The sequence below is a fragment of the Phyllostomus hastatus genome, unplaced genomic scaffold (assembly GCF_019186645.2).
Source record: "Phyllostomus hastatus isolate PE091 unplaced genomic scaffold, TTU_PhHast_1.1 phas_scaffold_182, whole genome shotgun sequence".
In the NCBI taxonomy this organism is placed as follows: domain Eukaryota; kingdom Metazoa; phylum Chordata; class Mammalia; order Chiroptera; family Phyllostomidae; genus Phyllostomus; species Phyllostomus hastatus.
Genome location: NW_025334013.1, coordinates 3,031,070 through 3,046,931, shown reverse-complemented (window position 1 = coordinate 3,046,931; position 15,862 = coordinate 3,031,070). Strand labels below are relative to the sequence as shown.

The window sequence follows — 15,862 nt, the reverse complement described above, 5'->3', positions numbered from 1 at the left end:
GCCTCCCCGGCCCCACCTGATAGCACCCAGCCCCTCCTCCAGGTGTCGTCCCTCCCGCGGACCCTCCCTCTCCGGCCCATCCTGAGAGTTGGCAGGGTCGGGCGCAGGACCCTTCCACTGGAGGGGCCCGGAAGAGGCCGTGGGGCTCAGGAAGGCTCCCCACATTCGCAGAGCAGCAGGCCTGCCCGAGCCCACGGAACAGGCTGCTGCTCACGGCGGGGGGCACTTTGAGACCTGCACTTGGCTCCGTTAACACTTCTGCCAACCAGCCCCAGGCAGCTCACCACCTGGGTGTCGGTCATTGATTGCACCTGAGCTTGTTATCACGGAGCTAGTAGTGGTCAAGGAGTAAAAGGAAGGACAGAGGGGCTCCTCCTCAACCTCCGGGAGGGACTCGGCACAGCTCAGGGCTGGTGTCTTGGGGGACCTCCTGTGATGGGACTCAAGTCGGGCCTGGCCCGGGTTCTCAGGGTCATGACTGTTGTCCCTCTGGGGGGCCAGCTGGGTATCTGTGCCGATTCCAACATCCCTCCCACTGGGGGCCCCTGGCAGGAGCAACGCTGACTTCCGGGGCTGCGTCACAAGGCACCCACAGGCTCAGCCTGTGGGGGCTTCTGCCCTGGGCCCCCAGCTGCAGTGCCAGAGGGGAGCAGTCCTCAGAGCGGCCCCCACCCCAGGGGAGGTCGGGGGTGGCTCACCGGGCAGCCGGCGCTCACTCAACCCTCACCTATTGGAGCCGCACTGTTACAGGATCCATTAAAAGAGGGGAAATGGGGCTTGCCCCCCCCGGCCAGACTACAAATGGGCGGAGGAAGGATTCGGATGCAGCCTGCCTCCAGCACCCGTGACAAACAGCGCCCCACCCCCCATGGGTCCCGGTATCACAGAGGCAGGGGACCTGGCCTCGCCTGTGCCCAGGTTTCCTGGGCTAGCTACCCACGCTCAGTGCCCCTGCCCCCAGGGGAAGGGTCTCACCTGCAGGCCAGCAGCCCCCGGGGTCCAGAGCTCACTGACCCACCAGCCTGACCCTCCTCAGCCCCCAGGAGTGCTCAGAATGTTACTGCTGAGTGCAGCTCTGCGCCCAGTCCTGACACCCTGACGACAGGAGGGCTGGGAGACAGGGGACAGCCTCCTGGACCGGAGGTTTGGCTCCCTTAACTCACGCCCCGGTGTCACTTTGCAGAGAGCTTCCAACGAGGGGGAAGGGGGTGGCTGAGGTTGGGAGCAGCCAGGGCACCGTTTCTTGGGGGGTGGGGCGGAAAGCAGCAGGCCCCTGGAGGGACCCAGGGAACAAGACAGTCCAGTCCAAAGCCACGTGGTTTATTGGGGGCCGGAGCCACGCGGGTGCGGTGGGTCGGGGGGGGCTACGTGTCGCAGTCTTCGGGGATGGCGGCCTCGATGAGCAGCGAGGGCTCCACGACGCCCGGGCCCGCGAAGCCCTCCTCCGCGCACAGTCTCTGGGCCGGCAGCTGGGGCGCCAGGCCGCCCTGGGCCAGGGACTCCACGATGACCTCGGCAGAGCCCACCTCCAGCTCGGCGGGCGGCTGGAGCGCCACCACCACCATCTTCTCGTCCTCGATGACCAGGTTGCGGAGCTTTCGCTGCCGGGGGTTGTAGTTCTCCACGCGGTCGTGGATCTCCATGTGCCTCCGCAGGTGCGCCTGGGGGGCAGGGGGCTCAGGGCTGGGCTGGCAGGTGGGCCTGGGGGGCAGGGGGCTCAGGGCTGGGCTGACAGGTGGGCCTGGGGGGCAGGGGGCTCAGGGCTGGGCTGGCAGGTGCGCCTGGGGGGCAGGGGGCTCAGGGCTGGGCTGGCAGGTGGGCCTGGGGGGCAGGGGGCTCAGGGCTGGGCTGGCAGGTGGGCCTGGGGGGCAGGGGGGCTCAGAGCTGGGCGGGGAGGGGTGGGGGGGGCAGGAGGAGGCGACCCCAGGCCCACCTGCCGGGTGAACTTGTAGCCACACTCCGTGCACTCGAACTTCCTCACGCCCTTGTGCCTCCTGACGTGTACGCGCAGCTGCTCCACCGCTGCGGAGGGCGGGGGGGGGGGGCGGTCAGGAAGGGCAGGAACCGGGCAGAGGGCAGGACCTGCCCTAAGCCAGGTCCTCTGGGTTCCAGCTGCTGCTTGGCGGCCCCCCACCCAGACTACAGTGCCGACCCTGGGGAGCGTCCCCCATCCCCCGGGAGGGGAAGCAGACCGCCACGGGGAATGGGCGAGATCGCCGGGGTGCCCTGCTGAGGAGGGGCCCAAGGAAGCCGCGGCCACGGGCGGCCTCGCCCAGGGGGGACCCTCCCACCCTGGGGAGCAGGAAGTGGGGGTGGCCCGGCCCTCCCCTCTGCCCAGGGCCTAGAAAGAAGCGCAAGGGGCGAGGGCCTGGGAGCGCCCAGGCACCTTTGAAGGTCTTCCCGCAGATCTGGCAGAAGTGGGGCCGGCCCTCCTGGTGGCGGCTGGCCACGTGCCTCAGCAGCGGCCCCTTCTCGGTGAAGCGCTGCTCGCAGAACTCGCAGCTGAAGGGCCTCTCGCCCGTGTGCGTGCGGTTGTGCTTGTCCAGGCTGGCTGCGGGGACAGACGGGGGTCCAGTCTCCGGGCCTCGGCCCTGAGGCGGGGGCGGGGGCGGGGGCGGGGGACGGGTCGGCCTCACCTTGGGTGCGAAAGGTCTTGCCGCAGAGGTGGCACTGGAAAGGCTTCTCGCCCGTGTGCGTGCGCAGGTGCATGTTGAGGTTGGCCTTCTGCGTGAAGGCGTGGCTGCAGAACTCGCAGACGAAAGGCCTCTCGTTCCTGTCCGGGTGGGGGCCCAGGCGGAGGCCTTGACCGAGGGAAGGGCACCCTTCGCCCCACGGCAACCAGGAGCCCTCCCGGCCTGAGCTAAGGAGCTGCACGGAGCCCTCAAGGGCAAGGCCGGCAAGGCCAGCAAGGCCGAGGCGAGCCTGCCTGAGCCGCTGGAGGGGCCTAGGTGTTGACGAGCTGCCTGGCGGGGGCAGGGCTTGGGCAGCGCCAGGGAAGGGGCACCTGCTCCAGCTTGCAGCGCCAGAAACTGAGAATCTGCCCAGGGGAGCACAGCCTCGTCTTAGCCTGGAGTGCCCTCCCCCAGCCCGACTGGCACACTTGCTCATCCCTCCGATGCCCCTGCAGGGGCCACACTCAGGGTGGGAAAAACTCTGTCCCGTGTGGCAGCAAGCAGACTCCTGGGCCCCCTCGCTGGCCCGGAGCCAGCCCAGGCCCTGGGGGGAGACGGGCCAGCCCCCACCTGTGCTTGGCTTTGATGTGCATTTGCAGGCCATTGCGGCTCGAGGCCCGGTGCCCGCACTCCTCGCACACGAACAGCTTCTCCCCGCGGTGCTTGAACGCCTCGTGCAGCTGCAGCTCCGTTCGGGACAGGAAGCACTTGGCGCAGGTGGGACACTGCGGGAGCAGGGCCAGAGTCAGGGCGAGGCTGCCCGGAGCCCTGCCCCGCCCCGGCCCGAACACCTCGCACGGCAGGAACCGCAAGGCCGCCCTGCCGGAGCAGCTCCGGAGCTGGCATCACAGTGTGCTGGCCCCGCCCCCGGCATGGCCTGGCACTTACAGCGTGGGGCTTGGGGGCTCCGTGCAGCTTGATCATGTGACTCTGCAAGTCCTTCTTCTGCATGAACTGCTGGGAGCAGGAGGAGCACTGGAAGACAGGCCCACAGGCACCTGAGGCAACCTATCCCCAAAACCCCAAAACCCTGGGCACACCCAGCCACCCCCAAGCTCTGCAGGGGCCACAGGGCAGTGCCCAGCCTGAGGTGCTGGAGGCCCCCTGACCTGGGTGAAGGATGCACTGGCAAAAGGCTGCCCCCCCCAACCCGTGGAAATAAACAAGGGCCCGGAAAGGACCGGTGGCCCAGCCTGAAGGTGCAGGGGCACCGGAGGGGTGGGAAAGGCTGGGTTCCTTGAAGCTGGCGAGGGAGGCGCCTGACACCATCCCAATAAAGGGCTCAGTGGGAGGGACCCTGAGGCTGGCCCGTGGCCCGCGGCCCCAGGGACAGGGGGAGCCTGACCTTGTAGGGCATCTCCCCCGTGTGGGACACCATGTGCACCCGCAGCTCCGTCCTCCGGCGGAAGGCCTCCTGGCACACGGAGCACGTGAAGACCTGGCAGTGTGGGGGGCAAGCAGGGCCGGCGTCAGCGGGGGCCTCTGCCTGCGACGGCGGCCTCTGCCCGGGCTTCCGCTCGCTGCTGGGAGGCGTCTGCCCGAGGAGGGGGCCGCTAGGGTGGGAGAGGGCGACACGTAACCTGCCTGCCCGGACCCTGACTGCTGCAGACCCACCGCGCCAGGCCCTTCCCAGGCCCGGCGGGCTGGGGGCAGGGGCCCAGCGGCCTCACCCGTAGCCCCCGCCCGGGCAGCAGGCCTCACAAGGGCAGGATCTGGCCGGCCCCGCTACACAGGCCAGCCAGCTGGGGGAAGGGAGTAGCCAGATGGCCTTTCCCAGCAACCCCCACCCCCCGCAACCACGGTGCCCCTTCTCCAAAGCCCAGGGGCCGGGCAGCCAAACCCAAGAGGCCTCTTGGGCTGTCCCTTGCACTCTCGGGACCTGTGTCCCCACCTGTAATACCAGGGAGCCCACCCGACGACCTCCGAGGACCCTGCAGCTCTCTCGAGGTCACAGTCCCACCTACGTCTCCCGGGGGCCCTCCCAGCAGCAGGAGCACACAGGCCAGCAGGCCCCTGCCCGCGGGGCCTGGGCTGGCCCGAAGTACCTGCTCTGAGCGGTTCATACAGTTCCGGGCTTCGTGCTCCAGGAGGTTCTCCTTCCGAAAGTAGCACTTCCCACATTTGGGGCACTCGAAGGGCTTCTCGCCGGTGTGCTTCCTGCCGGGAGGAGCCACAGAGGGCGTGGGGGCTGAGCGACTTCCAGCCCCACCCTCGCCCAGTGCCCCTCTGGCTCCCAGTGGCTCACCGTGTGGGTGGTGAGCCTGCAGGGGGCGGGGGAGCCTCGCTCCAGGCTGAGGGGCCACCCTGGAGCTCTGCCCATCCCTCTGGAGGCAGGAACAACCCCTGGGTCCAGACTCACTGGAGAAACCACTCAACCTGCCCGTAAACTTCCGTGGACGCCACCAACAACACTGCGGCCAGAGCCGACCCCTCCGCCTGGCCTCCAGCTACCCCCTCATGCGGCCGCCCAGCCCCTCGGCCGCTGCCCGAGCCTCCCACCTGTCGGCCCCACACCTGCCTCCTGGCAGCTTTCAGCGGCCAAAGGAACTCGTACACAGTCGGCTCTTATCACTGCTTGGCACGGGACCCTCCCGGGCCACCCACGTGCACCGAGAGAGGGCCTGGGGGCCTGGGAGGGCACGGCGGGCCCGCCCCCTCCCTTGCGGGCCTCATTCCCAGGTCTCTCCAGCTCAATGTTCACACCCCCCGCCCCGCCCACGGCCTGCAGCCCAGCCCAGGCGTACACTGGGGAGGGGCCGGGCAGACGAGGACCGCCCCGGGGCGCCCCCCACACCGGGCCCTCCCCAAAGCAGGGGGAGTACACGGGTTCCACTCGGCTCCAGCTCCGGTCGGCCGCCGGGGGCGTCCCAGACTGTCGTACTGAGAAAACACACGTGGCCCCGACCTGGCAAGAACAGCGCACCACGGTGGACCGGTGATGTCCTGGGCTACAGAGAGGTGGGGCTGGAAGCCTCGTCACCCAGCTGCCACCGCTAGAGACCCCGCAGGAGCTCTGGCGCAGCCCCCTCCTCGGCAACAGTGGAACCCCTGTGCCTGCGCCGTCCCATTGGGCAGCCAGCCACGTGTGGCTGCTGAGCACTTGCCCACACCAAGCACTCTGTGGGTCCGAGAGGGGCCCCCGGCCCAGAAGTGGGGAGAACGGGCCCCCTGCCCCCAAACGGGAACGGCAGACAGGAAAAGCAAGTAGAAAAGCAGGGCGTTTACCTGTTGTGGACTTTCAGGTAATATTTGCTGAGGAACTTCTTATGGCACGTGGGGCACTCGACGGGCGCCGCTGGGCCTTTCCTGCTCTCAGGGGGCTCGGCCGCTGCGGCCGCCGTGCCCAGAGCGGGGTCGGCGGCACAGGGCTTTCTGAGCGCGTTGGATCTCCTCCGGGCCGGCGGCGCCTCCGTCTCAGAGACACAGTCGCCGTCCCTGTCGTCCTCGACTTGAACCACCACTTCCCACTAGAGCAGAGGCAGCGGGAGGGGGCCTCGTCAGCAAACGCATCAGCAGGGCTGCTGGGGCCGGGGGCCACCTACGGGGCAGCCAGCTCCATCCGGGCCCATCCCAAGGCCCAAGCCCCGCACATCCAGGACGAGTCCCGTAACTGTTCTGTTCCCTGCGGGACCCCAGGGCAGACGCCTCGGAATCTCGCATTCGGAGGCCAGTGGCCGTCTGTGAGGAACTGCAAGTGTGGCTGGAGCTCACTGCTCTGGGGAAACGAACACCGCAACCCTGATTCCGCCCACTCCGCCCCACGCAGCTGGCAACTGCCGGCAGCTGAGCCTTGCGAAAAGTCAGCCTGAGGCTGTGGGACAGGGCCGGTTTCCTCCGTTTGGCGAAAGCCTGTTTCAAACCCGCATAACACACGTTCTATCTGGGGGTCCGGCTCATGCCAGAAAAGTGTCCCTCTCTTCCCCCTAGGCCCGCCTCCCCATTCCCAGCACCCAGGGCACGGCACCTCGTTACTCCTGCCCTGCAGCTGGGCACCTTCCGCCTCAAAGGGCCTTGGGGGCACTTTGCAATCCTCAGGCTCCTTGTCCTCTGGGGCACAGAGCTTCAGGGCCTGCTTGAGTTTCCCGCGCAGGAAGGAGGGGCTCTCCACCTGAGCGGGGAGGCCAAGCTGGACCCTCTGCGGGCTGTGACTGCCACCGAGCTCCGGGCCTCTGGGCACTTGAGCCGCAGTCCTTGAACCTTCCTCGCCCTCCAGGCCTGCCAGCTCCTTGAGGTGGCTGTTCACGTCCCGGGGGACAGGCTTCGCTGGCACACTCTGGCCACCAGGTGCCTGTCCCACTGAGGCTTTGGGTTTGAAGCTCTGGCACAGCTCAACGGCCTCCGGGACTCGCAGCTCCCTGGCTGCCAGGAGCACCTGATCCCTGTTCCCCGACGTGAGGGCGAGGTGACCGGTGTAGAAAAAGTCCAACAAGAGGCCAAAGATCTCGGCGAAGCCAGCGGGGAGGACCACGCTGCCGCCCGAGCCATCGCCGTAGAGGCTCTGGAAGAAGTGGCTGCAGCAGGCAAGGACACTCCAGTGCGCCTTGAACACCAGGCCTCCCACGTCCAGCGTGGCGTCGCAGTACTGGCCCTTCTCCCGCTGCTTGTTGAGCTCCTGCAGGACCCTCACACTGTGCTGGATGAAGGAGCCGTCCATGGTCTGTCTGCAGGGGAGGAAGGCATAAGTGACACCCTGGCCAGCCCAGGGAAAAGAAAAGTGACCTCTACTCAGTCCCATTGACCACGACGAGGGCTCAGGTCGAGAGTAGAGTGTGCATGCTGAGACAGAAACAGACGCAAAGCCTCCCTGGGGGCCGGGGTGTGGTCAGCAGTCCACAGTCCGGTTGGCCAGCGAGTGGGTGGCAGGGGCGCAAAGGGACTAGGTGGGGGGAGGCTGCATGGCTTGGCGGGAGATAAGACAGGTTCCTAAAGGGGAGCAGATGGAAAGAACACAGTTCAGGGAAAGAGGCAGGGGATCAGCACGAACTGATAGGCCTGGCAAAGGGAGAGGACCCATGGGAGGAGAGGGCGGCGGCTGAGGACAGGTGAGCGAAGCCCACGCCGCGCCCACAGGTCCGGAGCGGCCGTGCGAAAAGCGGCTGCGGCCGAACTCCGGCAGCGCACGCAGCGGCGGCAGCCCTTCCCTCTCTCGCCCCGCCCTTCTCACCCGGGCCAGTCCTGCCCGCGCCGGCCCCTCTGGTTCCAGGCGGCGTCCACTCTACAGCTCCGCCGACCAACTGCTCAGACTGTACGTGCCCAGGACTCCGTACGGAGACGCTGTCGCCGTCGCCGCCGTCGTCGCCGGACGTGACGTCAGGGCGCGTCCGCTCTTACGTCAGGGAGCGCCAGCCGGGGCGGAGCAATTCGAAGGCGCAGGGCTTCCAGGTGCCAGCTTGGGGGTGGGGCCAAGAAGAAAACGGCCAATGGGGTGTGGAAGAGGAGGGGCAAAACCCCGTTCTCTCTGCGTTGGGCCCGTCTCCCGGAGTTGCCTAGCAACGCCAAGCTGGGACCCTAGTCCTCATCAGGCTCCCCGCCGAGGTTCAGGTTGTGGTTTGTCCGCTATGATGCTTTCAGGGTTGACCAGGCAGCTCTCTACTCTCGCCCAGTCGGGAAGCGCAACAAAGACGTATAGGTCACCTCTTTATTGGCAGCCGGGAGTCTGGATTGGGCTCTCCTGTGCCCTTACATTTCCCAAGCCCAGAATGAAAAACTTGAGAGGTCCCTAGGAAGGGCCTTACTGACCCTGGTAGCTCTGTCCACGGGCCAGTCAAGCTTTGATGAAGGGGAGCAACCAGCCCCCAGGAAAAGCCATTTGCATCTCTCTCCCCAGCATTTGCACTACACAAATCCACCTTTTTGAGCTCCCGCTCTGCGTTTTCTCTGAATTGACTCTCTGCAGGACAGGAGAGATGCACTCCCACAGGGGTAGTAACAGGAAATCACGCGGCCCCTGGATCCAGCTCTGAGCTGAGCCCTAGTTACCTCGGTTTGCTTTCTGATCTTGGCCTCACATCTCTGGGTGGCTCATGCTCTTGTTTTTTCTGAGGCAGACGTGCTAGTACATGCATTCCGGCCAAGTTTTGTTTCAAGGTACTAGCGGTCTAGTGTCTTGAATCTAGTATCTAGCTGCCTATTGGCACGGACAAAAGAGGGATATCATGGGAAGGTGCATTGAGAACAGAGCTCTGTCCATTGGGATAAAGAGGTGACATTTAGAATGAGACTGCATCTGTAGGAGTCGGTTGGGAGCTGTCTAGTAAAGAGCAAGGTTGGTCTGAAGCTTTCAACTGGTTGTTTCTTTCTGATTGATCAGAGTGGTCTGGGCCGATGTCCTCCAGCCTGTACCTACCTGGGAGCTAAGTGACTGGGGCCCTGGTCCTGGGGTCAGGTGTGCACACATGTAGCCCCAGGGATGTCCCTTCACCTGCTGTGCAGTTGTTCACCCATCACTTGGGCTCTCCCCACTCTTGTTGAGGAAGACCCCGGCTTCACAGGGCATGCGCTCGAAGCAACAGTGGGGGAAGCCCACAATCCCTTGCTGGCACCCTTCGAGACAGTCAGGGGGGCACAAAGACATAGACCCCGGCAAGAAGCCACACTGGTTCTGTAACTGCACGGAGGGTCCCACGTCAAGGGACACTCACACGTGGAACGGAAAACAGAACCTGTGCTTCCACACCCCTGGCTCACTCACAGGGCCAGGCCCCTGTTTGTGTGAACCAACGGCAGCTGGGCCTCTGTCTCGTGGTCTGTGGAGTTTCCCTGGAAGGGGCCGGGCAGAGCCATGGTGGCCTGGGATCCGAGAGCCCCTCCCGCTCATGTGAGCTGCGTCAGCATCGCCCCCAAGCCCCGGGCTGCCCCTAAGGCAATCACTGGTGAGTACACGTCCTCATTACCTGGCTGTCCTTTCCAGGCCACTGGGTTTGCTCTTTTCTTTTTTCCTAAATATTTTATGTATTTATTTTTAGAGAGGGGGAGGGAGGGGGAAAGGCAGGGAGGGAAATATCAGTGTGTGGTTGCCTCGCATGCGCTGCCCACTGGGGACCTGGCCTGCATCCCAGACATGTGCCCTAACTGGGAATCGAACCAGAGACCTCAACAGGTCCAGCCCAGTGCTCAATCCACTGAGCCACAGCAGCCAGGGCTAGGTTTGGTCTTATTTATGTCCAGCCAGACTGGAGGCCACGTGGGGGAGTCAGTGACCTTGTGAAGGTCCACTTGGGGCCACTCCAGTCCAGGGCAGTTATGTTGTAGCTGCTGAGGGGGTGCAATGACAACTTAAGGACATTGTCGTTAAGTGCCACAGTGTCCTCATGCAGAGGGAAATTCACCTTGCAGATCCGCTCCAGAAGCCAAAGTAGAAAGTGATGGTGGTGTGACATGATGACACAGACTGCTCCTCCTTGACCCTCCTTGACCTTCCCAGACCCTGATAGCTCAGGGAGCAAGTGCCCAGGGCCTTGCTGGGGCCTGTCTGGTGGCTTCCACCCGCCTGGGAGTTCCGATCCCTTTCTGAGAGCCCCCTCCCATCCTAGGGTGCCCACTGACCCTTCAGCCAGCCTCCTGACTGAGAGGAGGCTTCTAACAAAGGACCCTTTCACTAAGGAGCCTTTCACAAAGGCTAAAAATGGGGCCAAGGATAAGAGAAGAAAAGCCTAAGAGAAGGGACCAGCTTTCTACTTGGTCTCCTTTGTCCGCCACCCCCAGCACTTAGACTGGCCGAGGAGTGGCCCCCTGCTTCCCTCAGGAAAGCACCTGATAGGGGTGCCAGGAGCTGGGCAGCCTTAGCCGCCAGGGATAGACTCAGTCTCTAGAACAGGCTTTGGAGGCACAGCCTAGGAGCTGGTGGAGGCCGTGAGCCACCGGGACAGCCCCATACAAGTTGTAGGCGGAGCTCACAGGGACTGCTCAGGGCACGGGCATCTTCTGTGCCGTGAAAGCCCAGCGCTCTCTGCAACACTGGCTGCTGCCGCCCCAGGAGCCCCTGGGGCATGCCTTCTGGGCCCTGTTGTCTGTCAAATTCCTTCAGGCCAGGGACAAGCCTCGGCCAGAGGGCCACACCCAGCACCGTGCTGGTGCCCCTGATCCCAGGCACCTTGATGTGTGTGGGGAGATGGCCCAGTTTTCTGGGGCGACCCCCACCTTGGCTGTCAGGGTGGCCAGCACCACGGACTCAGACAACAGTCCATCTAGCTGCCTGCAGAGAAAATGACCACGATGGTGGTCCTCATTCAGGCCAGGCAGAGGACAGTGCTCTGCATCCTCTGGCTGCCTGGCCGGGCAGAGAAGGGCACGATGGCCCTGAAGGGGAGGCAGATGCCCCTCCGGTGTCCCAGTCCTCCAGTGCCTGCACCCCCAGGTGCCCATAGTTACTGTCGCTGCTCACCAGTGAGATACAGACCCACGCAAAACTCTGTCGCAGCAGCACCACGATCTCCACCTGGTGCATGTGACTGAGAATGATGCGCAGAAAAGAGGGTACTGCCACCTCCCAGTCATCCGCACGCCTGTGGCCTCGCACCTGACCTGTAGGGGTTAGGTTCAGCAAGTTCTGCGGCCGCACACTTGACTGAGGGCCCCCTAGTGCCCTATGCTCGGTGTGGAGACAGGATGGAGACAGGTCCCCGCCCTGTTTCTCAAAGATAGCACTGCTTGACATGTGAGTCTGACAAGTTATATATGGAAAAGGGGGCAGGCCTCAGGGGAGGCTTTGGGGACAGGAATGGGACTCTGCCTGGTGGACGGAGGGGAGGGGTCACGCAGGCTAAGCAGGGGGAGCCAAACCTGCGCAGGGAGTGAGGTAGGGTAGTCCATCCGGGACCCAATGGGAGCTTCCGCTGGGCTGGCGGGAGGTCAGACTCCAGGACGAAGGAGAGCGTGAGTGGGCGTGTCCAGTCAGGGCAGGGGGCCTCAGCTGTCGCCACGGCGGGCCTCTAGGGTTTAGGCGGAGAAGTGACATGTTCAGACTTGTGGTTCAGGAATGTGTCTCTGAGTCCAGGAAGGAACATGTTAGAAAAGGCTCAAGACCAAGTCAGGGAGAGCCCCTAGGAGGCCGATGGAATCATCCAGAGGAGGGAGGGTGGTGGGGTGCGTTACAGCCGTGGCGGTGGCGATGGGGAACAGGTTCAAACCTCATCGTGTTTAGAAGGGAAAAGCCGAGGCCGTGGTGACAGCTAACCACGGGGGCAGAAGTTTCAAAGGAGAATGGGTTTCCCCAGGTGTGCGGAGGCAGGAAGATGGGGAAGCAGCCCTTACAGAAGAGGAACACTGGGCCGGGGATCCCCAGGGACAGGGACCGCTGCAATGTGGCCGAGGAGCTGCGTGCGGCCACCCAGGAGATCGGGGCCAGACTGTGCACCTGCCCCAGTGCACACTGGACTCCAGAAGGGGAGAAGGGCGAGCTGCTGGGGCTCCTGCTCACCGGGGGGCACCAGGGGGGCCTCACTCAGCAGGGCTGCAGTCGCGGCAGTGTGGGGGGTGGGGTGGGACCCAGCCGCCACCACGGCTGTGGGGGAGTAGTGGGAAGGGTTTCCTGGGAGCCTTCTGTGGGGTGTCCCCAGCGGGGAGAGCATGCTCAGAGGGCATGCACATCGGCTGACTCTGAGTACACACATCGTACATCTCGCATCCCAGAGTGACACAGGACAGCAGGGCCTGGAGATGTTTATCTCCACAATGCCAGAGCACGTGGCCCAGAAAAAGCGGCAGCCGTGGCTGCTGAGGCTGCTGGGTGTGAAGGGAAAGCCCAGGCGAGGGCTGGGAAGAGTTCCGGGCCTGGGAGAGAGAAAGGAGTCTCTGAGGTTCTCTGTCCAGCCCCTCCAACCATGACCTCCTGTGGCCTTTGTCGCATACCCACAGTTCTGAAGATAGGCCTTTGGACAGATGGGGAACAACCTGGAGAAATGCACATACCAGGCCCCACCTGGAAAAGCATATTAGCATTGAAAGGCTCATGGACCTGGCCGGTAGCTCAGTTGGTTAGAGCATTGTCCCAGTACGCCAAGGTTGTGGGTTCCAATCCCGGTCAGGGCCTGTGGGAGAATCAACCAATGAATGCATAAATAAGTGGAACGATGTATTGATGTTTCTTTCTCTCTCTCTCCCTTCTTCTCTCTCTCTCTAAAATTAATAAATTAGAAAGAGGGGGAAGGAGGTATAAGACTAAATGATAATGGAAAAAAAACAACTAAAAAGAAGGCTCACAAAAGCGTGTAAGCAGAGAAACCTGCTGTGTTCACAGGCTTCTCCGGAAAAACAGAACCAATCGGATGTAGAGAGGAGGTTATGTTACGGGATTGGCTCACCATCGTGGGGACTGGCAAGTCCGAAGTTTGCTGGGAAGCTGGGCATTCCCATAAAGTTGATGCTGTATTTTGAGTCCAAAGGCTGATTTCCTTCCTTTTTGGAGGACTCCAGTCTTTTCTCTTACGGTCTTCAACTTTATGAGTTTATTGATTTAAATGTTAACCATGTCTAGAAAGACCTTCACAGGGATGCCGATGGCTGTTGGGTCAAATAACTGGGCACCACACCCGAGCCCAGCTGACACTCAGCATGAACCGTCACGCCTGCCGACACTGCTCAACACGTGCCTCTCACCAGCACACCCGCGCGTGCAGCAGGAGCCCGGCTTCCCGTGGCCTGTTGGGGAACTGCTGGCTGGACCCCAACAGGGCTGCCCTGGGGACGTGACTCAGTCCTGCCCGAAGAGTGTGCTAGCCCGGTCTGCTTTGCTGTCTCTCTGACTTCCCAAAGGGCCTTCCATCATCCCTGTCACTCCTGCCCTTCAGTCATTTGGAGGAAGCACAGTGCCTCCTGCTCCTGGCAGCCCTTGGGTCATCTGAAGCCAGTTTTTATGTTTCTCCCCGTCCCCAGTCTTCTCTTCCCAGGCTCTACCTGCAGCTCTTTTGGACCAGTGTTCATGAGCCAGAACCTTCCAGAACCTTCCAGAACCTTCCCCCTGGGCCAGCTGTCAGGGGTGCTTCATGTTTAGGGCATCCTGCTGCCAAGCACTGGTAGCACCCTCCAGGCCCCCACATCTGTGGTTTGCACAGACTATAAGCAACTATCTTTTTTTTTTTTTTTTACCAGAAAAGCACCGGTTTGCCTCTGCCCGGGCTGTGGACGTAATGAAGGCACCAACCCAGTGTAGGTTCGCTAAGCTCCTGAAGCACCTCCTGCCACGTGTCTCCACTTCCCTCCCCGAGGAGAACCCCACCGGTCATCTGGGACAGCAAGAAGTCTGGACGTGGGGAGAATGGGGAGGAGGTGGCACAGTGGAGAGGCTACATTTGCTTTGGTCCTTGCTGTTGAGTTATGTCATGAAGCCAGGGAGTAACTGCAAGGGAACTGTAACACAGAGCATTTTAATCGCCAGGACAAAAGCATGAATTACAGAGTGGAAGCTGGCCAGAGTGCCTGGGAAGGCCCGGGCGGGGCAAGACGGGAGGAAGTTCACGTGGGTACCCCAGAGACAGAACCGGTGAGGTCCTGGCTGAGGAGGGCAGGGGAGGACCCTGGAGGCACAGGTTCTACTGAGGGACAGTTCCGCTGAGCCCTCGCTGCCCCGTCACGGAGGGTCACTGTGGGCCTGTGTCTGCCCTGGAGACAGTCAATGTGGAGAGAGAACAGGCCTGCACCAAGGCGATCCTCCAGGAGGCTGGAGTCGGGGGGCAGCTGAAAGCCCAGCAGCAGGAAAGGGGGAGCTGCAGGCCAGCCAGGTGAGCCACCCCAATGACATGCTGGCCAGACAGTCCTGGGCCTGCACGGCAGCGCCTTGCCCCCTGAACAGGTCAGCCTAGACAAAAGTGGATGGGACTGGAACCCGGGTGTTGCTGGTACCAGGCTCTCTGCCTTGGCTTCCAGCTGGTGGTCGGTCACACTCAGGAGCTGGGCTGGGCCATGAAAACCTGGCAGCACCTACCGGCCCCTCTGGAGCCGGAGGGTTCTGGTCCAGCCCTTGTGCTGCACCTGGCTCAGGCAGGGAACCCTCACGTTTCGGGGGACTGGGGTGGGTGCAGTGGGAGGCAGGAACGCGCCTTCTCTGGGGAGCCCGAGGGACAGGGTATGGAGGGTTGTCATCTAGAGCTGCCGTCACAGGTGGGCACGAGTACCCAGGTTCTAATCAGGTTCTGACTGGGGACAGAGACTTAAAGCGAACACACAGAGAGTCTACAGCAGAAAAAGAGAGAGCAGATTTATTAAGCGATAGCACACTCCACGGAATGTGGGAGCAGGCCAACTCTGAGCAGAGATTGACCTCAGGGGCTGGAGGGATTCTACTCTTACAGGGCGGATATTTTCCGGCTAGTTTTGGCGGAGTTTTATTGCGCACGTACATTACTTTAAAGCTACTGCGCATGTGGTCTCCGATTTTCCTCGATTGGCCAACCCGGAAGGGGGTCCCACAATGTTAATTTATTATAATACTATTATAATGAAGCAGGGGTCAGTAGCATCTTCTGCGCAGGTGCGCTCGTGATTCACCGTGATTCAGCGCTTTTCCAGAAAGCGGGAACAACCGGTCTTAGGCAGGGGGGGTCTCTGTCTTGTGTCATCGTCCCTTATCTTAGCCCTGGGGCACCTCCAGAGTGTCCTCTTTCCTGAATATTTCCTGCCTCACTGCCAGTCCTAGAGCCTTTCACCTGGGCCTCAGTTTACGAAATGAACCATGTCTTTGAGTTGACCTCCCTGCCCCCTAGTCCTCAGTTTTCTGACAGGTTTTTGCCTTCTTATCCAGGGGTGCCCCCCTTCAACCCAAAGACAAATGCATGCAGACAGAGAGTACGCAAATGGCCGGATTTGTTTAAACCGCCCGTCCTGCAGCTTCTGTTTTGTTTTGTTGCAGGAAAAAAAAAAAATTATCCCACTGGATGGATTTCCGGAGAGGTGGCCCGGGACTCGGGGTGGTCGATCTGGCGGTCCCTCTCCGGGCGCCCGGGTGGGCTTTTGCATAATGTCAACGCAGGCCATCATGTGGGATCGCCGGGTCGGTGGTCGCCGAAATGCCAACCCCGGAGGCCCCGCAGGCCCGCGGGAGCCTTGGAGGGCACAGCCGCGGCTCGGGAGCGCCGCGGGGGGTGATCGGCAGCCGCCGCCCACGTCGCCGCGGGCGCCCGCGACTCCCAGGCCTCACCTTCCGGCCGTTCCCGGCCGCGGGGCGGGGCGACGAGATCTCGCGAGCTTCCGGGGCC

The 15,862-nt window shown here is 62.8% G+C and overlaps 1 protein-coding gene across 2 annotated transcripts; it reads right to left on the bottom strand.

Annotated features, from left to right (window-relative positions):
- Window positions 1–1,299: 1,299 nt before the first annotated feature.
- On the bottom strand, window positions 1,300–7,973 carry ZBTB48 (zinc finger and BTB domain containing 48). Of its 2 annotated transcripts, none has more exons than XM_045859093.1 (11): window positions 7,837–7,973; window positions 6,637–7,329; window positions 5,898–6,139; window positions 4,718–4,829; window positions 4,018–4,110; window positions 3,561–3,647; window positions 3,243–3,397; window positions 2,637–2,773; window positions 2,387–2,551; window positions 1,934–2,022; window positions 1,300–1,661 (listed from the first exon to the last, which is right to left on the bottom strand). In XM_045859093.1, the coding sequence occupies exons 2-11, from the start codon at window positions 7,324–7,326 to the stop codon at window positions 1,365–1,367; spliced, it is 2,067 nt and encodes a 688-aa protein (XP_045715049.1). In that variant the 5' UTR covers window positions 7,327–7,329; window positions 7,837–7,973; the 3' UTR covers window positions 1,300–1,364. The 2 variants fall into 2 exon arrangements, with proteins under 2 accessions (XP_045715049.1, XP_045715048.1); XM_045859092.1 differs by having other exon boundaries at window positions 6,637–7,333; window positions 7,837–7,970.
- Between the last annotated feature and the right edge of the window lie 7,889 nt (window positions 7,974–15,862).

Bases quoted from the DNA above. Each gene is read 5' to 3' on its own strand.
- ZBTB48 (XM_045859093.1), bottom strand. From the start codon at position 7,326: ATGGACGGCTCCTTCATCCAGCACAGTGTGAGGGTCCTGCAGGAGCTC. The intron at 2,552-2,636 runs GTGAGGCCGACC...CTGTCCCCGCAG, and splicing joins CAAGACCTTTCGCACCCAAG to CCAGCCTGGACAAGCACAAC. The intron at 1,662-1,933 runs GTGGGCCTGGGG...CCTGCCCCCCAG, and splicing joins GCTACAAGTTCACCCGGCAG to GCGCACCTGCGGAGGCACAT.